General features: G+C 43.3%; 1 protein-coding gene across 1 annotated transcript in view; it reads left to right on the forward strand.

Moving 5' to 3' along the window:
- Nucleotides 1–25732, forward strand: part of kdm3b (lysine (K)-specific demethylase 3B) — a 162219-nt gene that overhangs the window by 63585 nt on the left and 72902 nt on the right. Inside the window, exons 5-8 of the mRNA XM_068043302.1 lie at nt 3539–3663; nt 4745–4876; nt 5553–5652; nt 8236–8990. Coding sequence (XP_067899403.1) covers nt 3539–3663; nt 4745–4876; nt 5553–5652; nt 8236–8990 — 1112 coding nt within the window. The remainder of the gene's footprint in view (nt 1–3538; nt 3664–4744; nt 4877–5552; nt 5653–8235; nt 8991–25732) is intronic.

Genomic DNA, 25732 nt, shown 5'->3' on the forward strand with positions numbered 1-25732 from the left:
ACCTATCAAGCTGCAAATCATCTCTGTTTCTGAAAGAAACCCAAGGAACTGCCATTAACCTGGAGCAGACAAAGAAGTCTCTTGGCTCTGCATCATGTTACCATCCATCCAACCTGTTCCACTGCATTAAATCCCTAAAATTAATAGTTGAGAAATGTGTGGCCTATTGTGATTGGAGGTAAAGGCCTCCTCGGGTCTGCACAAAAAAACCCGACCCTAGCCCGACAGAACCACATCCGACCTGGCCCGAGTCCTTCCGTTTTTTTTCCTGCACCCAGCCCGACCCAACCGTTGGTTAACTTACCTTCTGTTTTTCAGTTTGTTGCTGATCTGCATAAGCTGAAAATAACTGTAACAAAACCACCTTTATATTGCAAAAATCGAATTAACAGAGGAGCCACTTACCTCTGTCCAACCCGCCCGGCCCGAGCCCAAATGCCGGACCCGGAAGTGCAACCCGTACCCAACCCATGTCATCTGGTCTGGTTGGGTAGAGGCCTTTAATTGGAGTTATTTATTTACTGTGTAACTGATCTAAATATAGTTAACAAATTCTCTGCAAGTCCAACCATTTCTGTGTTGTCTTGCTAATTGTCTCTATATCTCTACTTGCCCAATCCACAAATGTTGCAGCCTTCCAGCAATTATTGCATCAAGCTACAACTGAAATTGGCAAGTTTGCGTTCAACTAGAGTTAATTGGAGGGTTTAGCCCAAAACAAGATTACTTTTTTATTGACTTGTGCTTCCTTTTGGTTGCTTGTGTTCTACGTACTGACTTGTGTTTAAAATAGATCAGGTAACAGGAACAAAAAAAACAACTGAGGGTGGGGAAACTTTCAACAGTAAAGTAAGCCCCGGATCAAGGCCCTTGAGGTTAGGAAAATAAATGACATTTTAAGATATGAAAACAGAACTTGAAGCGGGGAGCACACAGAAATTAGAAGCCAGGTATTGGTGGAATTTAAAAATAAACCATGAGGTGGTGCCCACCAGATAGCCCTGAAGCATTGATGGATCATCTGAATTTTTCTTTTCCTTCTGGAAACCACTGGTTTTTGCCTTGCATTCATTCTACTTGTACGCCGTAGAATGTTAAAAGCCAAATTTTCATTTTTCTCCCCCATTAGTTTGTAGTGACTATTTTGCTCACCAGCTAAGTCTGATGCAGCATGAGTTACATATGACAACTTGTATTAGTACATTGAACATAGAAAACAGTTCAAATCACTTTTTAGGTGGCTGCCAGTTGTTGATTTATGTTCATTGTTCTTAGTGTTTCTGCTAAGCCACACTGGTGTGCACCGCAGAAAAAAGTTTAAAGGAACCGATTACTGAAGAAACTGGCCATGCACAACAGCATTTTAAAGGGAACATAGAACAGTACAGCACAGTACAGGCCCTTCGGCCCACGATGTTGTGCCGAACCTTTAACCTACTCTAGGATCAAACTACCTACATACCCTTCATACTACTATCATCCATGTACTTATCCAAGAGTCGCTCAAATGTCCCTAATGTATCTGCTTCTACTACCACCGCTGGCAGTGCATTCCACGCACTCACCACTCTCTGTGTAAAGAACCTACATTGCTGTGTTATAACTTCTGTCTCTGAGTTGGAATATTAGCTATTTTTTCCATAAACTGATCACTTTGACTTTAAAACCATAGAAGTGTTATGGCACAGAAAGAGACCATTCAGCCCATCATGTCTGCGCCACCTTCCAGCACCTGGTCCATAGCCTTGCAGGTTTCAACTCTTTAGGTGCATGTCCGGGTACCTTTTTTAAAGATTTGAGGGTTTCTGCCTCCTCCACTGATCCAGGCAGTGAATTCCAGACACCCACCACCCTCTGGGTGAAAAAGTTTTTCCTCACATCCCCTCTGATCCTTTGACCAACTACCTTAAATCTTTGCCCCTGGTAATTGACATCTCTGCTAGGCGAGACAGGTCCTTCCTGCCTTCTCTATCGAGGGCCCTCATAATTTTTGTGCTCTTCAATTAAGTCACCCCTCAGCCTCTCCTGTTCGAAGGAAAACAATCCTAGACTATCCAATCTTTCCTCATAGCTGCAATTTTCAAGCCCTGGCTTGAAAATCTCTGTAATCTCTGCAGAGCAATTATGATCTTCCTGTAATGTGGTGACCAGAACTGTATGCAATACTCCAGCTGTGGCCTAACCAGCATTTTATACAGTTCCAGCATTATATCCCTGTTTTTGTATTCTATACCTTGACCAATAAAGGAAAGCATTCCATATGCCGCCTTCACCACTTTATCTACCTGTCCTGCCACCGTCAGGGACTTATGAACATGCCCTTCCTCTACTCCTCTCAGTATTCTGCCGTTTATTGGGTATTCACTTGCTTTGTTTGCCCTCCCCAAATACATTACCTCACACTTCTCCGGATTGAATTCCATTTGCCACTTTTCTGCCCACTCACCCAAACCATTGCTATCATTCTGGAGTCTACAGCTATCCTTTTACTATCGACTACACGGCCAATTTTTGTGCCATCTGCAAATTTCGCAATCAGGCCTCCCACATTTAAGTCCAAATCGTTAATATATACCACAAACAGTAAAGGACCCGCCATTGGAAACAGCCTTCCATTCGTAAAAACATCTGTCGACCATTTGTTTCCTGTCACTGAGCCAATTTTGGATCCAACTCACCACATTCCCCTATATCCCTTGGGCTTTAATTTTACTGACCAGTCTGCCATGTGGGACCTTGTCAAATGCCTTATCAAAATCCATGTTGACGACATCCACTGCACCTTCCTCATCAATCCTTCTGGTTACTTCCTTAAAAGATTCAATTAAGCTAGTAAGGCAGGACCTTCCCTTAAGAAATTCTTGCTGACTGTCCCTGATTAATCTGTGCCTTTCTAAGTGACAGTTTATCCTATCTCTCAGAATTGATTCTAATAATTTGCCCACCACCGAAGTCAGACTGAATGGCCTATAGTTATTTGGCCTATCCTTTTTAAACATGGGTACAACATTTGCAGACCTCCAATCCTCTGGTATCTTAACTGTATCTCGTGAGGATTTGAAGATGATCCTCAGAGCATCCACTATTTCCTCGCTGACTTCCTTTAACAGCCAGGGATACGATCCATCTGGCCCCAGTGTTTTATCCACTTTCAAGGATGTCAGACCCTCTAATACTTCCTCTTATGCTTATTGTATCTAATGTTTCACACTCTTTAGCTACAATGTCTGCATCATCCCTCTCCTTTGTGAAGACAGAGACAAAGTACTCATTGAAAACCCGGCCCACATCTTCTGCATCCCCGTATAAGTCACCTTGTACATCTCTAATAGGTCCTACCCTTTACTTAGTTATCCTCTTGCTCTTAATGTACTGATAAAACATCTTTGGGTTTTCCTTGATTTTATCTGCCAATATTTTTTCATGTCTCTTTCTTTGCTTTCCTAATTTCCTTTTTTACTTCACTCCTGCACTTTCTATACTCCTCTAGGCTTTCTAAAGTATTAAGTTTTTTTTATTGCTATGCGATTTCTTTTAGGTCCATATAATTTGCAGGGGCATAGAGTGAAGATCTACCAACCAGACTCTTCTGAAGAGTGGTTCCTCGCAGTTGTTGCACATCATGACCCTGCTTCGCGCACCATGGTGGTTACCACAGAACAGGTATAATGTGGTGCTGACTTTAAACAAATGTTCGAGTTTGCCTTTCCATTACACATGTTCCACCCAGAAGGTCCAAATTTGCATTTCAGGGTTGTCTAGGATTTGATTAATTTTCCTTTGGCTGGAGAAAGTCAGTCTCTGTCCTTGGTTGGATCTTGTGGACATTTGAGGGTGTAGTGGAGGGTGAGTAACATTATTCATGTTGGCCCTCAAGAAGTCTTTGTCCACATCTCCGTGCCTGGGATTTTATGTGGATATTGAATTTTGAAGGCAGCAAGATGGTAAGGGGAGGGGCTGATGGAAATTGTGAACTGATGGTAACATTGAACCAAGGAGCCTACTACATTGTTAGAAAAAAAAGAGAGCCCTGCTAGAACATAAAGCACCATAGCTGTTCTACAGGTCATGAGGCTTTTGTGGAGCCAATTCAATCCAGAAGGAGGCAGCAAGCTACTGGACTCAATGATGTGACAGGGCTGAGAAATGGATAGAACTGTTGGTATTAATGAAGGAGAGCCCTAATAGCGTAATTTCACAACATAGGTATATTTGAGGAAGGGTAGTTGCTCATTCATCCAGAAAGATCCACAGTTTTAATCATTACAACTGTTCAGACTATTTTTACTGGCCAGTAGCTGATAAGAAAATGTTTGATTGACTTTCTGGTCTTTATTAACTTTTGCTGCAGAGCCTTTATCTTAATGGAAATGTATTTGGCGATTACCAAAGAAAAAGTTGAAAAATACAAAGAATTTGAAATTTGTTAAAATTTCACAAGAACCACATTTATTTTCTCTCCCATCCCACAGACATTCTGTCCCAGCGTTAACACTTGAAATTGTGTGACTGCATGATATTGAATTCACAAACTAATTAAAATGAGATTCACATGTTATATGGAACGCCTCATTTGGCAGTGGCTCTGAGTTCGGGTCACGGTGAACACTGATGCAGTAAATATCTCTCCATGGATTGATTGGTTGTTCTGGAAACAGGAAAGAGGATGAAGTGTAATTTTTCAATAAATTATATTTAAGGGCATGAATGCTTGTTTCTGTTCCTGACTTACCTTTCATAATAGGAACAGCAGACGAAGACTGTTGATCCTGTGCGGATTTATATCACACTTGCGGATGAAGCACTTCAATTACTTAAAGGGGAAGTCGGAATACTGTCTAAAAACATAGAGGCAGATGAAAGCAATGCGGCAACGGTGAGTGTAAAAGTTCTGGCTCAAATTTTTGAAGGGATGTCCAATGACTCTATTTTCTACTATTGGTCCGTACCCATATGTCAGGTGATGGCTTGTTGCCATTCTTCTGCTACTTCTTTGAGCCATAATGAAGCAATATTGAAACTTCTTTTGCCTTGTGTTGTGGATTCTAGCCTTTGATGGATCCCCTGCCCACAATGGTGCTTTAAGCTTTGCTTGAGTAGCATGGGAGTTAGACTATACTACCTGATTACAGTGTGATGCTGTGTACTTTTAAGCCATTAAGCGCTTTTCTCTCTATGTACACTGTACAGCGTTAGCTATGATTGCATATTTACTGATGTGATCAAACTGGAAATAAGTTTCACATAGCCTATTTGCTCAAGGCAGAATGTTCTTACCAGTAAAGGTATTGGATTTTGTTTTGATCCTGGTTGACAGTCAAATTCTGCATTCTCTAGGCCTGTTTGACTTGTTCTATGTTGAGCTGCTAGATCATTTTGCAGTGGTGGAGTGTTTTACCTTATGAGGGTGCAGGAGAGGGATAGTGGTGAAGAGTTGCAGGAAGGCAACCTATTCTCTGAACTGTACCACTTGTTAATTGTGGAGTGTCATTGATGGTACTCAGGGAGAAGACAGCAGCATAAACTTATTGTTGGTGTTTTCAATCCTACAGGTTGTTCAAAAACAAGTATCTCAAAACTCCAGAAGCAGGCGCAAGAAGGGAGCTGAGACAAGTCCGCCTTACAGTCCAACAAAAGAAGCTGATGACAAGGGTAAGGCAAGAGCTAGTGATGGAAATAAGGAGTACAGTATAGTTGTGAGTCAGTGAAACTGTTCACTGGGGTTGGAGTGAGGGAATTTGTCAAAGGCTCACCTTGCCAACCAAGCAAGTAGTCCTTAGACTAGGCTTATCGAATTTAGCTGTGTGGGGCTCCCAGCAAATACTCCAGGTACTGCCATCTTCCCAAAGGAAAACGATGCTCTTATTGCAAAAATTGTTTTCATTAACAGACAAAAGCTTAAATGTGCTATAAAGTCAAAAAATAGAGAAATCTGATGATCTTGTAAACCTTGAGTTTCTGTATAGGATCCAGGAACCATAGTTTAAAAACCTAGAAGCTTACATTTTAATTGGTGTTTAAAAATGTGTTAGGGTCATTGAAAGTCTTGCACTAATAAGAAATGGGATTCTCAACCTTTTGCTTCTGAGTCCCCCTCCCAGGTTGTTAAATTCCATGGACCTCCTGTACCGCAATACAAGTATTTTTTTCTGTATAAAAACAATTAGTTGTACAATTTAATATAAATTTAATATTTTTGATTTACTTAATATGAAATGTGTTGCTGGTGCTGAGTAACAATTCTGTCAGGATGTGGAGGTGTTTTCAAGCACACATGCATGTTCTGGTTCGTCTTCATCCTGGCTCAGTGTGCACTGTAACTTGAAATACAAAATGGCTGCAGCTGCCAACCGTTCTGAGATGGTTAACTTGTAAGGTGCTTTTAATTTGTTCCGGATGCAGTTCCCATTACATTAATGACACCCATCCCAGAGGGAACAGAGTGGTGAAGCGAACTTTTACTTCAACCAAAATATGTCCTTTTGAGCAGCATTTTCCATCAAAAGCCAGAGCAGATGGGTGGGTGAGTGAGGCTTCACCAGGAGCAGCTCCATTCCCATCAGTTGCTGCTATTGCATCCTAGCATGCAGCAAGGAGCCAGTCAGGTCAGAACCAAGAGGTGGGGGAGGGATGCAATCACTGACTGGCGTCAGGGGTCGAATCCCGCCAACAGGATGGAACAAAAGCAACAGTTTCATCACCAGGACCTTCCACCCCCCCCCCCCCCCCCCCCCCAAACTTGCAGGGTGATTTGTAACATTTTGCGATGTAGCAGTGAGTCAGAACAGCAAGCCCTTGCCCAGCATTCCAGGAGAAACAGGTGGGGAAGGGGATGGGGGTGCTGGTTTGAAGCCTCCGAGATCCCGTCAACAGTGCTCATGATCGAGGCATAGTGTGATGAGGGTGGCATTTTGCAGTTCAGAGTAGGGTACAGAAGTAGATGACGGAGAGATGGGATCCATTGCGCACGTGTCCAGCTTGTGTGTACACTTGCACACAAGACTGTCAATTCAACAAATATCCCATTAACTCAGCCTTTGACTCTAGCTCCCAGGGGATGTCCTGCCTTCCCAATCTTCTGACAATATTTTTGTACAACCATTTGATGTGAAGCTCCTTCTACTTCCAGAACATTGCATGGAGCAGTCCTACTGAGCCCTGTTGTGGCTATTGATGGGAGGTCGGTTTCTCTGCGGGCCCACCAAAGAAATGATCCAACGTATTATCTATCCTTAATGTCAACTAACTTTTATGAATCTATCGATCTGCCCCAGTTTGGGAGATTGCACGGAGTGGCAGCACAGCCTGAGTGGATCCTGGGGGTAATGCACCTTACCTGGGATATGGTGCCCTGCCTGTCCTGGGAGGGGATGCATTTGACCCAGGGTAATGAGCCCCGCCTGTCCTGGGCTAAGGTGCATCAGACCAGATCAGGAAGCCCCATCTGTCCTGTTCAAAGCCCAAGTCCATGGGGCCAGCTCCTGTTTTGGCTCTCAGCCATCATTCATCAGCCCAGTGCCAATTTGGGACATTTTAAGGCACTGCCAATGGCTCTGGACTAAGCTTTGTCAACCTCCCAAGCCAGTGGTTTCTTTAATCTGGGATCTGTGCCATTGTTCATATAAACAGTTTTTTATTCTTAAAAGAGCACATGACTGAGCGAAAAGCCGTTTGCCACACTACTCCAATGTAAAAGTGAATATAGATTAGATTTCCTGCTATAGTAAAGTTGGCCATTTGTAAAATTCCTTCCAACCTTTATCTCTGTACCTTGCTTTGAAGGCAGAATGTGATCTATCTGTTAAACATTCTCACGGACCCCAAGTTGAGAACCCTTGACCTAGAGTATTGTGTGACTTCTCGAAGAATTTCACCTCATCTCCTTCAGTATTTTAAATTTCCCTTATTTACATAATAGTTTTTAGTACATATGTGGAAAGCTATAGAGTTGAAACTGATTAGAAGTAAAGGGGCTCAATTATGCATGATCCAACGACTATGAGGAAGCCTCATAGTTGTAACATTGTAACATTGAAATTCTAAGTGATATATCAAATTTCAGTTGTGAATTGAATATAACCTATACTTCCCATAAAAAGGGCTTATAAGACATCTATTGTTAGATCTAATTTGTTCTGAAGGTATTAGAAAATGTTGTCTGTATTTATGCGTTGATTGAAGTAGACATTGTCTGCTTGTCTGTGTATATGGACTAAATTGGTGTATTCTCCATAGATAAAAGTAAGGATAGTCGCAGAAGAAAGAACGCCTCTGATGGAGAGAATGAACCTGTACAAAAAAAAGTGAAGGATGCAGAAGAAATGGAATCTGACAGCAACAGTGTTTGCTTGTTGGCTGCTGGAGGCAATGGTCACAATCTGCCAAAGAGTGAGAATCCTGATGTGGAGCAAGGAAGCTTCGACTCCAAGAGAATTGGGGATTTAGCCTGGGGAAATGCTGACAGTGCTTCAGATCGATCCCGCTTTGTACCTCAGTCACAAGCAGGCTTACGCTATGCAACCTATACCAAAGAGAATGGCAGGACCTTAGTTGTCCAGGATGAACCAATACATGGGAAGCCTTTCGTGCCGATGGGTGCTGCTGCTCCCAGGCCAAGTGGAGTGCCATTTTCCAATACAGATTCTCTGAATCCTCTGAGCAAGAAGGGTTTACCAACTTCTGATTCAGGCAGAACCTCTGAAGTTCCGGTGTTGGAGCCTTCAAATCTTGTCCAAGATTCTGCAAATGCAAACGTGCAAGTTTTTTTAGGGGCTGCATTGTCTGACCATGGGATAAAAGAAAACTTTGTTAGTTCAGTATCCAAACAGAAACTGCAAAATACACCATCTGAGCCCCAAATTGAAAGTCCTCAATGTGCTTTGGTGATTCCAAGCACCATCCAAGCCCCACAGGATCACGCGCACTCCACTTTGCGTGTTTTCGACTCACATCAGTCTTTTACAAACCGCAGTGAGACGCAAAACTTTGAGGTAAGCAAAATTTTCTTATTGCTTTTTGGCAGTAGTTTCATTGATAGTTCTACAAAATTAATGGATTGAGCAATTTTTGTCCAAGTTTTCAGTGAGACGGTAGGTTACTTGCAGTTGTTCTTGCAAACCTGCCCCTTTGTTTTGTCTGCATTAGTTACAGACTGACTAGGAATATAAGAAATACAAGCAGGAATAGACCATATGGCTCCTCGAGCCTACTGTGCCAATCGTAGACACATGGAATGGTTACAGCACGGAAGGAGGCCATTTGGCTTGTTGAATCCATGCTATTATGGCCATGTGGTGTGGCATGGGCGGTTCCCATTGTTCAACTCCCCATCTGACCGCAGCAAGTGTATCTGCATTAAGAGTTTAGCCCCTTTGTGTTTTATTTTTCAAATAAACAGACAGTGACCGGTTTTCTTGTAGATTTTTAAAAACAAAGTCAATTGTTTATTAGCCAATGCACCTTATCCCGAAATTGTCGCAACTTCATTCGCTGTCACATTTACGCACGCAAGTGAACACGCACGCACAGACACACACAAGAAACAGATAGAGGAGGGAAAGAGTTAGGTGGATTTTTTTATGGGGGAGAAGGGTTACAGTAAACCAGTTGAATTTTCTTGAGACTCAAAGTCCAGATAGTTGCAGGCCTGTGGTAATTGAAGCTTCTGTTGAAGTTGGTGGGTCACTCCAAGCTCTGTCTCTGCTGTATGATGTAGACGTCCATTTCTTTCCAGCAGGGCATGTGCTTTTTGGAATGCCAGCATTTAATAGCAGCTTCACCCTCTGGGTCTGTCTCTCTGGCCCTCTCTCTCTCGCTTTCTGCCCCTTCCCCTCTCTCTCGCTTCCTGCCCCTCCCTCTCGCCTTTACCCGCGCTCTCGCTTTCTGCCCCCTCTCGCCGTCGCCCGCCCCACTGTCAGGTCACATCACTTTACACATTCATTTCGTTCACTTCTCAGGCTTCCAGCCCAAGCCTGATATCAATTTGATTTACGCAGCGTTCATTTGCATTCTGGATAATGCGTGGACGACGACATTGTCTCTTGCTGCCATGTGAGAAATTTTTAGGTTGAATGATTGGAGGAGTAAACTCCATCGAGAAAACCTGGTGTTTTTTACTTTGAATTTTTCCAGCGAGGTGAGTGGATTGTGGTCCATATGAATTTGAATCTCTTTGTGATTGTTATTATATGTTGAAGAGCTAAGTGGAGTCCTAATGCTTCCTTTTCTATAGTGGCATATTTCTGTGTGTGTTCAGTGTTTTTGAGAAATAGCCAATTGGTCTTTCCTAACCTGAATCATCATCCTGAAGTAGGACAGTGCCTCCTCCAACATCACTGGCATCAATGGCCATTTTAAAAGGTTTGTTGAAATTCGGGGCTGCCAATACCAGGTAGTTTGTTAGAATTGCCTTCAACGTTTAGAATGCTAGTTGGCACGGCTCTGACCACGCTGCTTTTGCACTTTTCTTTAGCAGATCTGTCAAGGGAGCAGCTGAGTGCTGAAATTGGGAACAAATTTGTGGTAGAACCCAAAGATTCCAAGGAAGCACATTATTTCCTTCTTGGTTTTTGGAATGGGGAAATCTACCGGGGCCTGCACGTTTGCTGGCAATACTCAACCTTGGCTCATGATGTTGCTTGAATAGGTGACTTTGGCTTTAGTGAATTCGCTTTTTGCCAAGTTGGCCACTTCGTGAGCGTTCTGTAGACTTTTGAAGAGTGCCTGGACATTATTTAAATGATCTTCCTAGGTGTTGCTGGAAACTAGCAGGTCATCGAGGTAAACACCACAGTTATTTAGACCAGCTATCACTTGATTCATTAACCTTTGGCATGTGGCTGGGGCATTTTTCAGACCGAAGGGCATTTCTTTGCACTGAAATAAACCATCGGGGGTGACAAAGGCTGAGATTTCCTTTGCTGGGTCATTGGTACTTGCCAGTATCCTTCCAATAAGTCTATTTTGCTGATGTATGTGGAATTTCCTACCTGTTCTATGCAGTCTTCGATATGGGGGATTGGGTATGAAACTGTTTTTGTAGCTGCATTGACCTTGCGGAAATCAATTTCGAGCCTGGTTGAACCTTTATCTTCGGGAACTAATACTATAGGAGAGCTCCAGCTGCTAAGAGTGGGTTCGATTAAATCATTTTCCAACATGTACTGGATTTCATGGCGGACCTGAGCTCGCTTATTTGGGTTCAGTCTGTAGCGGTTCTGTTTTATTGGTGAGGTCTCTCCTACCTCCTCATGGTGCACTGTTAAAGGTGTGCAACCCAGTTTTTTGGTGCAGACTTCCTTGAACTCTTGTAATATTATTAGGTTCTGTCTCTATTCTTCAGAGATAGTCCAGCATTTTGTCCAATTCCCTTTAAAATTTCTTTATTTTCCAACTTAGCGGTAGGGGGTTCAATTTTAGAGTTTTCAGGGCTTTTGTCCTCGTCCAGTTAGGCGTAGTTTTTAGTGTCTGATGGTTCTGTTCCAGAGCCCCTTGTGATCGAGGGTGATATGCTGAGGATTTCAGCTCGTCTATACCGAGGTTTTATGTGATCACCTGGAACATTTGGGGCATGAAATTGGTTCCCTGATTGGACTGTGTTTCTATGGGGAGTCGGTATCTGGTGAAGAAGTGGATTAACCTCTCGACTGTGACTTTGGTATTGATTTTCCTCAAGGATATGGATTTTGGGAACCTGGTGGCCATATCCATGATGGTTAACAGATATTGATCACCTGTTTTGGGCAGGGGTTCCATGTCGTCGATTAGAACTCAACTGAAGGGTTCTTCAAAAACAAGTGGGGATCAGTGGCGCAGGTTTAATAGGTTGGGGTTTCCCAATAATCTGGCTTGTATGGTAGGTCTGGCAGAATTTAACCACATCCATGTGGAGTTGTGACCAGTAAAAGCGTTAGCTAATTCGGGCTCGGATATTTCGGATACCCACATGCCCAGCCATAGGGATTTCATGGGCAATTTGCAGAATATCCCTGCAGTATTTATGGGGGAGGGGGACAATTTAATGAAGTACTGTCCATTCCTCCTCTGCAGGTCACTGTAGGAGTCTCATTAAAATTTCATTTTTAAATAGTAACACAAAGGCAGCTTTTCTGTCTCTGCCTTGGTATAAGCTGTCTGTGCTATCTTTTTTAAACCAGGGTCTGCTTTTTGGGCTTCAATTATGGAGGGTCTGTCATATACTTCCCCCAAATCTCTGGGGAGAGAAAAGTTCCAGCCAGCCAAACCTCTGAGTCATCGGGCTGATTTTCTAGTTCAGGTCTCTCTGGGGGAGCTTGCTTGGCCATGGCCCTTGTTACTGCACAGAAAGGAAAGATTCCGGCGACTTCCTCCTGTATTTGTTCTGTCTCTTTGGCCGATGTAATATCACTTGGACTGTGATCACCTTACCTCCAGCCAAATCATTGCCGAGTAGCAAGTCCATGCTGGCTACAAGTAGATTAGGGACAATTCCTACAGTAACTGGCCTAGAAGCCAGGTCACATTCCAAGTGGACCTGATAGAGGTACAGACATGTCTTCTCCTTGGATTCCTTTTACCAGAACCTTCACTTTTAGCGAGCTCTTTGGTGGGAAGGTCATTCCATTACCTAGCATAAGGTATTGAATGGCCCCAGCGTCTTGAAGCAGGACAATGGGTTTACTTGTCTCGCTGGAGGGGTTTGGAGCCACTGTTCCTTTTAAAACAAAATCCTGATTGCCTGCAGGAATTTTCTCGACTTCTCCCGTATCTTTGCGGAGTTCTTTCCCATGGCTAGGGCCACAGTCAGATCTGCTGTTAACCTTGTACACCCCTACAAGATTAATGGGTTTCCCCTTTAACTTCCAGCAGTCAGCTTTGATATGCCCTGCTTTGCTGCACTGGGAACACACAGGTCACCGGTCTGTGGTATACATTCCTGCACTCTGCATTTTCTTTCCTTCCTGGCAGAGGGCTTCTTGTGTGCTCACCTTTTGTTTCTCTGTTGCTAACACTCCATCTTTTATCACTTTCTGCCCTTTCTGAACCTCTGGGAATTATCATGAAAGGCATTTGTCTGAGTAAAGGGTTTATGTGTGAGATCAAAGTCATCTGCCATGGCAGCAGCTTCTCTCAGTGAATTCTTTTTTCTTCTGTGTGAGTTCTTGTACTACTTGGAATGCCTATTTTTAAACTCTTCCAGCATCATTTCTCTCAAATTTTCATGTGAGGGTTCTAGCTTGAGAGACCATGTCCAGCGATCAAGACTCATAAGTTTGATTCTTTCGAATTCAAGGCAAGTCTCTGTGGGTCTTTTCTGGTGTGTCGGAATTTCTGTCTATATTCTTCCGGTACTCATACGCATTTGGAACTGCAATTTTAGTTTGTTCATAATCAGAGGAACTTTCTTATAATAGGGAAAAAACTCCACGAGCTCCACCCATGAAGTTGCCTTGTAAGAGGAGAGTCCAGTATTATTCTTTCGGCTATTTTAGCCTGGTAGTTATTTTCTCAAATGAGATAAAATATGACTCAACCTCCTCCTCATTAAATTTTGGCATTAGTCTTGAGTGTCTCAGCACATCAAAGATTTGTTCTGAATTGGGGATAAGCTTTGAGTGACTGGCAGCATTTTCAGTTTTCATTTGCAATCTCTGTAACTCAAATCTCTTGCCACTTCCTCTCTTTGCATCTCCCTTTCCTCTTTTCCTTTCAGAAATTGCATCTCTTCGCTTTTCAACTGCAGCTGAATTCTGGCTGAAGTTATTTTTTCAGACTCTGATTCTAGGCTTTCTTCTAGTTTAAGGTTAAGTTCAAAATGGTTGGCTAGACTTTTCACCAGTTCAGGTTTCTTTGCTTTTTGTTTGAAAGTGATTCCCACCTCTGTAGCTAAGCTTTTTAAATCTTCAACACTTAATTTGTTTAACTTATCATGGAATTCTATGTGGGAAAATGGCGCACTGACACGGAACACAAAAGTCCGAGTGTATCAGGCCTGTGTCCTCCGTACCTTGCTATGTGGCAGCGAGGCCTGGACAACGTATGTCAGCCAAGAGCGACGTCTCAATTCATTCCATCTTCGCTGCCTCCGGAGAATACTTGGCATCAGGTGGCAGGACCGTATCTCCAACAGAGAAGTCGTCGAGGTGGCCAACATGCCCAGCTTATACACACTACTGAGTCAGCGGCGCTTGCGATGGCTTGGCCATGTGAGCCACATGGAAGATGGCAGGATCCCCAAAGACACATTGTACAGCGAGCTCGCCACTGGTATCAGACCCGCCGGCCGTCCATGTCTCCGCTTTAAAGATGTCTGCAAACGCGACATGAAGTCCTGTGACATTGATCACAAGTCGTGGGAGTCAGTTGCCAGCGTTCGCCAGAGCTGGCGGGCAGCCATAAAGGCGGGGCTAAAGTGTGGCGAGTCGAAGAGACTTAACAGTTGGCAGGAAAAAAGACAAAAGCGCAAGGGGAGAGCCAACTGTGTAACAGCTCCGACAAACAAATTTTTCTGTAGCGCCTGTGTAAGAGTCTTGTCACTCTAGAATTGGCCTTTATAGCCACTCCAGGCGCTGCTCCACACACCACTGACCACCTCCAGGCGCTTGCCCATTGTCTCTCGAGATAAGGAGGCCAAAGAAGAAGATCATGGAATATATCTCCCTGCTTTACAAACTCCTTGGCATTAAATGTGGCCATCTCTTTTTTTGTTTCCAGCACCATAGAGAAAAACAGAATAATAAAAGAGAAAACCTGTTTATTTTCCACTGTTTGAGGTTAATTTTCTTCCAGTTTTCCAAATTTCTTGTTTGTCTCGTGGTTCAGGTACTGGCTTCGAGCCCCCAGTTTGTTACAGCCATGTGGTGTGACATGGGTGGTTCCCACTGTTTAACTCCCCACCTGACTGCAGCAAGTGTACTTGTATTAATTTAGCCCCTTTGTGTTTTATTGTGGTGGGAGAAGGGTTACGATAAACCTGTTGAATTCTCTTGAGACTCAAAATCCAGATAGTTGCAAGCCTGTGGTGATTGTAGGTTTCTCTCTTGATAGAAGGTTCTGTTGAAGTTGTTGGGTCACTCCTAGCTCACTTTCTGCTGTATGATGCATATGTCGATTTCTTTCAAGCGGGGGCATGCATGTGCTTTCTGGAATGCCAGAGGTTATAAGTAGCTTCACCTTCTGGGTCAGTCTGTCCGTCTCTGTCTGTTCCCCCTCCCTCCCCTCTCCCTCCCCTCTCCCTCCCCCACCCAAGGCCAAACCAGTATTTTATAAAAGTTCATCATAACATCCTTGCTTTTGAACTCCATGCATCGATTTATAAAGCCCAAGGAACCCATATGCCTTTTTGACCACTTTCTCAACCTCCCCTTCCACCTTCAATGATTTATACACACATACCCTGCCCCCCATCTCCAGATCTTTGGGTTCCTGCATGTCCTTTAGAATTGTAACCTACAGTTTATATGGCCTCTCCTCATTCTTCCTACCAAAATGTATCACTTCGCGTTTCTCTGTATTAAATTTCATTTGTCGCTTGCCCGCCCATTCCACCAGCCTGTCTATGTCCTCTTGAAGTTTATCACGATCCTCATCACAGTTCACAGTATTTCCAAGTACTTTCATGGCTGATATTCTGCCTCAACTTCACTTTGCCCTCCGTTCTCCATATGTCTTGATTCCCCATATGGCCAAAAGTCTGTCTACCTCAGCTTTGAATATACTCAAATGATATCGGATGCACAACACTCTGGGGTAGAGAATTCCAAAGCTTCACAACCCTCTCAAGAAATTTCTCCTCATCTCAGTCGTAAATGAACGACCCCGTTATCCTGAGTTTGTGGCTCCATGTTCAAGATTCCCCAGCTAGGGGAAACAACCTCTATGTCTGCCCTGTCAAAGCCCTTCAGAATCTTGTACGTTTCAGTGAGATCACCTCTCAACTTTCTAAACTCCAGAGAGTACAGGCCCAATTTACTCAGCTTTTCATCATAAGACAACCCTCTCATCCTAGGAATCAATCTGGTGAACTTTCGCCGTACTGCCTCCAAGGCCATTGTATTTTTCCTTGGATACAGAGGCCGAAACCACATATAGTATTCCAGGTGTGGTCTCACCATAGCCCTATGCAATTGTAGCAAGACTTCCTTATTCTTGTACTTCAATCCCCTTTCAATAAAGGCCAACATGCCGTTTGCCATTTTAATTGCTTGCTGTACCTGAATGCTAACTTTGTGTTCCTTGTATGAGTACACCCAAGTCTTTCTGAACATCAACATTTTCAAGTTTCATGCTTTTTAAAAAGTAACTTCACACTTCCCCACATTATATGCTGTCTGCCATCTTATTGCCCACTCATTTAACCTCTCTCTTTCTTTGCAGCCTCTTTGTGTCCTCCTCACCGCTTACATTCCCACCTAGCTTTGTATCGTCAGAAAACTTGGTTACGTTACTCTGTCTCTTCGTCTGTCATTAATATAGATTGTAAATAGCTGAGGCTCCAACACTGATCCTTATGACACTCCACTAGTTATAGCCTGCCAACTGTAAAATGTCCCGTTTATCCCTACCCTCTGCTTCATGTCCGCTAACCAATCCTTCATCCATGCTAATATATTACCCCCAACTCCATGAGCCCTTACTTTGCACATTACTCTTTTGTGTGGCACCTTATCGAATGCATTTTGGAAATCCAAGTATGCTACATTTACTGGTTTCCCCTTTATTTACCCTACTAGTTACATTCTCAAAAAAACTCGAATAAATTTGACACATTTATCATCCTCACCAATCTGCCTGAAGCAGATGCATCTGTCCATGACAGTCTTGGTAGGCATGACTACAGTACAGTCCTTGTGGAGACCTGTCTTCACATTAGATACAGCACTGAAGCAGGCCCTTGAGCCCACCGCGTCTGTGCCGCCCAACAACCACCCATTTTTACTAATCCTACATTAATCCCATATTCCCTACCACATCCCCACCATTCTCCTACCACCTACCTACACTAGTGTCGGAAAATAGCTTTAGAAAGTCCATAGTTTCACAGCAGCTAACTCAAACTGTTGTAACAGCAAAACTGTCAGTATTACGCTGTGAAACTGACAGCAACTTCAGATGTCCACACACATGCAGGTAAACGCAGAAGTTGCGTCAGAGATTCCCATTCCTCTACAGTGTCACTAAAGCCCTCATAGATGGAAATCAATTAGAAATTAGTGAATTGATGTGAACTCCTTGTTCTATTATTCTTGTTGTAAAATTCGGAAAAAATTATATCTTGTTGAATGAAGGCAATCCAAAGACTATGGAAGAATTATAAGGGCTTAAAGAAGGAGGAACTATGGTGTATGGATGAAATGGAAGGATCTGGGGTCTAATAACTGAGCAATTCAAGTGGCATTTATTAATCTGAGTGGAAGGGGGATTGTGTTTGTGTGAGGATGTTCTTTTAATGAGATATTTCAAGTCACTTTTCCTCTCCTAATTAAAGCAAAAAAAAAAAAGTACATTTGTATTGTCAAAGTGACTCCCCCCCCCCCGCCCTGCCGGCCACTTGCTCCACGCCTCGCCACTTCTCCCCACTCTGCTCTGCCTGTCCTCCCCGCAAGGAGGAAGCAGGGGGGAGAGAGAGTGACAAGATAGGCAGAGGAGGGGAGAGAGGCTGCGAGTGGGAGGGAGCAGAAGGGGGAGGGAGTGGGAAGCAGAGCAGAGGAGGAGGAAGTGGCGAGGTGAGCGGGAGGAGAAGCAGTGAAGGCGAGTGGGAGAGAAGCGACGAGTGGCCGAGGGGGAGACGGGCGCAGATAGCAGCGGCAAAGAGAAGCTTGGGGGTGGGATGGAGGCCGCCTTCACAGCCACTGGGAATTTGAATTTCATTTATTTTTGTGATAAATTGAGCAGCACCATCTTTACTACTGGCAGCTACCAAAAATGTCTGTGATGTTTCAGTGCATGAGGCTGCATTTGCACATGTGCAAATACTGCACTATCTAGTGGTTGCGTTGCCAGCAAACGCAGCCTTGTTATTATAGCTGAATTGAGGATACACTCCAATGTGTTGTGGTACTACCATCGTGCTAAATGGGATAGATTTTGAACAGATCTAGCAATACAAAACTGGGCATCCATGAGGCGCTGTGAACCATCAGTAGTAGCAGAATTGTTCTCAACCCCAAATGAAGAGTGCAGGAGGGCATACCTCAAAATGACGTGTCAACCTGGTGAAGCTACAACCCAGGATTACTTGCATGTCAACCAGCGTAAGCAGCATGCGATAGGGCGAAGCAATCCCACAAACAATGGATTCGATCTGAGCTCTGCAGTCCTGCCACATCCAGTCGTGAATGGTGGTGGACACTTAAAAAAACTAACTGGAGGAGGTTGCTCCACAAATATGCCCATCCTTAATGATGGGGGAGCCCAGCACATCGGTGTACAAGATAAGGCTGAAGCATTTGCAGCAATCTTCAGCCAGAAGTGCCGATGATCCATCTCGGCCTCCTCCTCAAGTCCCCAGCTACCAGTCTTCAGCCAATTTGATTCACTCCATGTGATATCAAGAAAGGACTGAAGGCACTGGATACTGCCCTGACAACATTCCGGCAATAGTACAGAAGACTTGTGCTCCAGAACCTGTCGCACCCCTAGCCAAGCTCTTCCAGTACTGCTACAACACTGGCATCTACCCGGCAATGTGGAAAATTGCCCAGGTATGTCCTGTACACAAAAAGCAGGACAAATCCAACCCAGCCAATTACCACCCCATCAGACGACTTTCAATCATCAGTAAAGTGATGGAAGGTGTCATTGACGGTGCTTTCAAGTAGCACTTGCATAGCAATAATCTGCTCAGTGACGCTCAGTTTGGGTTCTGCCAAGGCCACTCAGCTCCTGACCTCATTACAGACTTGGTTCAAACGTGGACAAAAGAGCTGTACTTGAGGTGAGGTGAGAGTAACTGCCCTTGACATCAAGGCAGCATTTGACTGTGTTTGGCATCAAGGAGCCCTCACTAAACTGGAGTCAAAGGGAATCAGGGGGAAAACTCTCTTCTGATTGGAATTTTACCTAGCGCAAAGTAAGATGGTTGTGGTTGTTGAAGGTCAATTATCTCAGCTCCAGGACATCACTGCAGGAGTTCTTCAGGGTGGTGTCTGAGGCCCAACCATCTTCAGCTGCTTCATCATAAGGTCTGAAGTGGGGATGTTCGCTGATGATTGCACAAGGTTCAGCACCATTCGTGACTCTTCAGATACTGAAGCAGTCCGTGTAGAAATGCAGCAAGACCTGGACAATATCCTGGCTTGGGCTGATAAGTGGCAAGTAACATTCGTGCCACACAAGTGCCAAGCGATGACCATGTCCAACAAGAGAGAATCTAACCATCTCCCTTTGATGATCAACAGGATTACGATCGCTGAATCCCCCACTATCAAAATCCTGGGGGTTACCATTGATCAGAAACGGAACTGGAGTAGCCAAATAAAGACCATGGCTACAAGAATGGGTCAGAGGCTAGGAATCCTGTGGCAAATAACTCACCACCTGACTCCCCAAAACCTGTCCACCATCTACAAGGCACAAGTCAGGAGTGTGATGGAATACTCTCCACTTGCCTGGATGGGTGCAGCTCCAACAACACTCAAGAAGCTCGACACCATCCAGGACAAAGCAGCCCGCTTGATTGGCACCCTGTGCACAAACATTCACTCCCTCCATAACCAACACACAGTGACAGCAGTGTGTTCCATCTACAAGATGCACTGCAGCAACGCACCAAGGCTACTGAGGCAGCAACTTCCAAACCCATAACCCCTACCATCAAGAAGGACAAGGGCAGCAGATGTGTGGGAACACCACTGCCTGCAAGTTCCCCTCCAAGCCACACACCATCCTGACTTGCAACAATATTGTTGTTCCTTCGCTATCGTTGGGTCAAAATCCTGGAACTCGCTTCCTAACAGTACTAAAATAAAAACAAGAAATGCTGGAACCACTCAGCAGGTCTGGCAGCATCTGTGGAAAGAGAAGCAGAGTTAACGTTTCGGGTCGGTTCAGAAGAAGGGTCACTGACCCGAAACGTTAACTCTGCTTCTCTTTCCACAGATGCTGCCAGACCTGCTGAGCGGTTCCAGCATTTCTTGTTTTTATTTCAGATTTCCAGCATCTGCAGTATTTTGCTCCTAACAGTACTGTTGGTGTACCTACCCTACATGGACTACAGCGGTTCAAGAAGGCAGCTCACCACCACCTTCTCAAAGTCAATTAGGGATGGGCAATAAATGCTAGCTTAGCCAGCGACTCCCACATCCCATGAAACGAATAAAAACAAAAACAGAATTTCCGTTTCTTAAAACCATGTTGATTTTGTCTAGTCATAATGATTTTCCCAACAATGTCAGGCTAACTGGGCTGTAGTTCTGTGTTTTCTCTGTCCCTCCTTTTGTGAGCAATGGTGTTATATTTGTAACTTTCATTACGCTGGGGCCATTCTCGAATCTCGGAAATTTTGGGAAATCATTACCAGTGCATCCACTATTTGCAGCCTCCTCTTTTCAAGCCCTAGGATGTCGGCCATCAGGTCCTGGGGATTTTTCAGCTTTTAGTCCCTTAAATTTCTCTAATACCTTTTCTTTGATAATTAACTTAAGTTCCTCCCTCTTATTGCCCCTTGGTTATCCTCTATTTCTGGTATGTAAGTTGTGTCTTCTACTGTGAAAACAGACAATAAATATTTGTTCAATGTCTCTGCCATTTCCTGTGATAATTTCTCTTGTCTCTGCCTCTAGGGGAGAAACATTTGATTTAGCTACTCTCCACCTTTTTAAATGCTTGTAAAAGCTCTTACAACCTGTTTTATATTCTTGTCTAGTTTATTCCCATATTCTGTTGTTTCCCTTTTTATCAGCTTTTCGGTCACCCTTTGCTGATTTTTTTTTTAAAAACTCTCCCCAATCCTCAGACATACTACTATTCTTGGCAACGTTATGAGCCTCTTTTAACTTAATACTGTCAACTTCACTAGTAAGGCACAGATGGATCTTTCTTGCTGAGCTTTTGTTTTTAATGGAACACATTTTTTTTTACATTAGAACATTACAGCGCAGTACAGGCCCTTCGGCCCTCGATGTTGCGCCAACCTGTGAAACCATCTGACCTACACTATTCCATTTTCATCCATATGTCTATCCAATGACCACTTAAATGCCCTTAAAGTTGGCGAGTCTACTACTGTTGCAGGCAGGGCGTTCCACGCCCCTACTACTCTCTGAGTAAAGAAACTACCTCTAACATCTGTCCTATATCTGTCACCCCTCAACTTAAAGCTATGTCCCCTCGTGTTTGCCATCACCATCCGAGGAAAAAGACTCTCACTATCCACCCTATCTAACCCTCTGATTATCTTGTATGTCTCTATTAAGTCACCTCTCCTCCTCCTTCTCTCCAACGAAAACAACCTCAAGTCCCTCAGCCTTTCCTCGTAAGACCTTCCCTCCATACCAGGCAACATCCTAGTAAATCTCCTCTGCACCCTTTCCAAAGCTTCCACATCCTTCCTATAATGCGGTGACCAGAACTGCACGCAATACTCCAGGTGCGGCCTCACCAGAGTTTTGTACAGCTGCAGCATAACCTCGTGGCTCCGAAACTCGGTCCCCCTACTAATAAAAGCTAACGCACCATATGCCTTCTTAACAGCCTTATTAACCTGGGTAGCAACTTTCAGGGATTTATGTACCTGGACACCAAGATCTCTCTGCTCATCTACACTACCAAGAATCTTCCCATTAGCCCAGTACTCTGCATTCCTGTTACTCCTTCCAAAGTGAATCACCTCACACTTTTCCACATTAAACTCCATTTGCCATCTCTCAGCCCAGCTCTGCAGCCTATCTATGTCCCTCTGTACCCTACAACATCCTTCGGCACTATCCACAACTCCACTGACCTTCGTGTCATCCGCAAATTTACTAACCCACCCTTCTACACCCTCTTCCAGGTCATTTATAAAAATGACAAACAGCAGTGGCCCCAAAACAGATCCTTGCGGTACACCACTAGTAACTAAACTCCAGGATGAACATTTGCCATCAACCACCACCCTCTGTCTTCTTTCAGCTAGCCAATTTCTAATCCAAAGCTCTAAATCACCTTCAACCCCATACCTCCGTATTTTCTGCAATAGCCTACCGTGGGGTACCTTATCAAACGCCTTACGGAAATCCATATACACCACATCCACTGCTTTACCCTCATCCACCTGTTTGGTCACCTTCTCGAAAAACTCAATAAGGTTTGTGAGGCACGACCTACCCTTCACAAAACTGTGCTGACTATCGCTAATGAACATTTGTTGAACATTTTGAATAGTTTCTTTAAATGTTTTCCACTGGTTATTTACCACCATGCTTTTTATTCTATTTACCCATCAACCTTAGCCAGCTCTCCCTTGGCTTTATTTAAATTTAAGATTCTTGTTTTGAAACTGAGTATATTGCTCTCAAACTTAATGTGGAATTCAGTTGTATTATGGTCACTTTCTCCCCAGAGGATCTTTTTCTGAGATTACTAATTAACCCTGCCTCATTGCACAATTCTAGATCTAATATAACTTTATCTCTAGTTTATTCCATAATGTATTATTCTAGGAAGCTGTCATGAAAGTCTTCTACAAACTCATTTTCCAGACTAGCTTTGCCAGTTTGATTTGTCCAGTCTATATGAAGATTAAAGTACCCCACTCTTAATGTTGATAATGTTGCAAATAATAGTAGTAAGCATGAGGATTGGGAGAGTTTTAGAAACCACAAAAGGGCAACCAAAAAATTGATTCAAAAAAAAATAGAATGAGTGTAAAGTAACCAGGAATAAGAGTGAGAAATTATGTTGTGTTTGTTACAAGCGGTAATTATTTTTTGCTTAATGTTCTGTCTAACAACTACTGTTAGGGGGTCCATAAACTACTGCCACCGTTTTCTGACTCTTGTTATTCCTAATCTCCACCTATACTGATTCTACTTTCTGATCTTCTGAACCAAGATCCTTTTTTACTATTGTCCTTATGTCATCCATTATTATCAGGGCTGCTCCTTTCCTTTTCCATTCTGCATGTAATTATGCCCCTTTCTATATATAACCAGACACATTCATCAATGGAGGGTGGGGGGAGGTGATAGCATTAATGAAAGATTTCTTCACAGCTCTAAAATGCAAGGAAGATGTAGCAGATGGTGCAGAAGCTGAATCTGTGAATTAATGAATAAGATGGGTCAACCTCAGGTGTCAATGGGAGATTTGCAAGATTGATTTTTCCCTCCATCAAAGTTGTTTTAATGCCAGATTATTGCTCATGATGGAAGTGGATTTGTTTAATAAGTATCACAGACAAGTGCAGTTATGGGTGCTGGCCATTCATTGTTGGGGCTGGGTGTGAGAGGCCGGGATCATTGCTCTTTGTATGCGAGCTGCCTTGTTCTGTGTGTAAATATCAGGCAATTCCTGTACCTTTGCATTTTTGTCAGCAACTTAATTTCATTTCACAAGATTTGCTTTGTTACTCCCTTGTCTCAGTTAAGATTTCCAAAGCATAAGTATTTGAAGTATAACTGTTTCCCCATTTCTGGGCTCTTGAGTGGAATCCTAATTTAATGGCAAATGGAAACACTGAATACTTCATTTCATCTATGAACTTGGGTTCAAAGTAAGTGTAACCTAGATCTGAGAATTTGTTCTTTAAAACAGGGGCTGTAAGTTTTATGTAAAATGTCATCATCTTGCTTGGTTATTGTGTTCTTTGGACTGACTTCAACTGCTTAGTTCTATAAATGACTTTGTGAATATACCCGTTGCTGGCTTAGTCTGTTATGGAAGTGTTTGTGTTAACCTTCATCTACCTTGCCTTGAAGCTCTGGAATTCCCTCCCTAAACTTTTCTGCCTGTCTATATCTCTTTCTTCCTTGAAGATGCTCCTTAAACCTGCCTCTTTGACCAAGCTTTTTGTCAGCTTTCCTAATATCTCCTTAAGTGGCTCAGTGTCAACTCCTCAGAAATGTCTTGGGATATTTTTACTGTTTTTGAGGGTATTTTTTTTAAATCAAGTTGTTGTTTGCCATACTCTGAAGTGACATGGATATTTTGTCAGACAACGAAAGAAGCATAAATGAAACTAAAGACATTGAGAAACAAAGATGTGAATAGGTCAGGCACTCAGAAGGACACCCAAGGAAGAACTGCGAAGATGGAAGATAGTGAAAGCCTAGTCCCAAAAAGAGGACAAGAAATCCAGCACCAGTCTGCATCCCAATTGTTCACCTTTTCTACCACCCCCACGGCATCACCAGGATCTCCTAGTAAAGTATCATTAACACTATAGTTAAGGTCTTCAATTTTCTAAAGTCAATACTCGGTCCAGAGGGCTACAGTGTCCAGGAAAAACTTAAAGTATTAATCTGGAGCAAGCATTGCGCTTCACTGGAACAGTGTAGAAGACTTATGAACAGAATGGAAATGTCTGGCAAATCAGTCGCCCCAACTGCATTTGGTCTCCCCAGTATAGAGGAGACAGCACTGTGAACAGTGAGTACAATATACTGGATTTGAGGAAGGGAAGTATGTGTAAATTGCAGTCTTGTGAAAGAAGTGTTAGGGCCCACCATTATCAGAATGGTGATGGTACGCATTGGCTACTGCCCCCAATCGTCAGAGTCACATAGCCAAGTCCAAGGGTGGTTGATGATGTGTAGAAATGCAACATCTGTCACATAATCAAAAAATAATTTTTTCTGAAGTTAGAATTGAGGCTCCTAGGTGGGGCTGAATAGAGGGCAGCTGTGTCATACCTGATCTGGAACTGCTTGATACTGGCATTGGTTGTCTGAAATCACAGTTGTTGCATACCCAACACTACACATCCCTCAACTTGAGGGCACAGAACTTTAAAAAAAAAAAAATCCTGAACAGCATGACAGGACAAGATACAAAATAGCATAAAATTTTGCCTGAAAAGTGTGGGATACTGGTGGGTAAGATCCAAGACCACCTAGGTCAAATAAGAGCTTAACGGAGTAGTGGCTAATGTTGCATTTCATTGTATAATGAACAGGGTAGAAAGAAAGACTTGTACTTCTTTAACGCCTTTCACACCTCAGAATGTCCCAAAGTGCTTTACAGGAAATGAAGTACATTTGAAGTGAAGTCACTATTGAATGTAGGAAACGTGGCAGCAAGTTTATGTACAAACAGCAATGTGATGACAACCATATAGTCTGTTTTATTGGTATTGGTTGAGGGATAAATAGTGGTCAGGACGCTGGGGGGAATTTACCTCTTCAAAATAGTGTTCTGGGATGTTTTCTGCCCACCTAAGGAGGCGGACAGGGCCTCAGTTTGATGCGTCATCGGAAAGAGACCACCTCTGACAGTGCAACTCTGTCTCCAGTGGAGTATATACTGTGTTGTTCACTCATTATGCTGTGGAGGACTTCCAGTAGACCACATATCTGGTGTTGTCAGAGATAAATGCTGGTATTTTAAAGAATCAGGAGTTTTCACATTGCAGCTCGGGAGGCTTGGTGGGCTGTATCACCATTTACAATGCATAACTAGTTGCCACTGCTTTATGCAACACACATCTTCAATCTTGGCTTTTGCCAATCTTTCTGTTCTGTTACATGTGAACTTCTATATTGTGAGTCAATTATAATTATCTTTTGTAAGGGTGTGTTATGTGTGATCCCCTATCCAAAATATTTTTTAGATAAAT

This window comes from Heterodontus francisci, chromosome 12, assembly GCF_036365525.1.
Source record: "Heterodontus francisci isolate sHetFra1 chromosome 12, sHetFra1.hap1, whole genome shotgun sequence".
Classification (NCBI taxonomy): Eukaryota; Metazoa; Chordata; class Chondrichthyes; order Heterodontiformes; family Heterodontidae; genus Heterodontus; species Heterodontus francisci.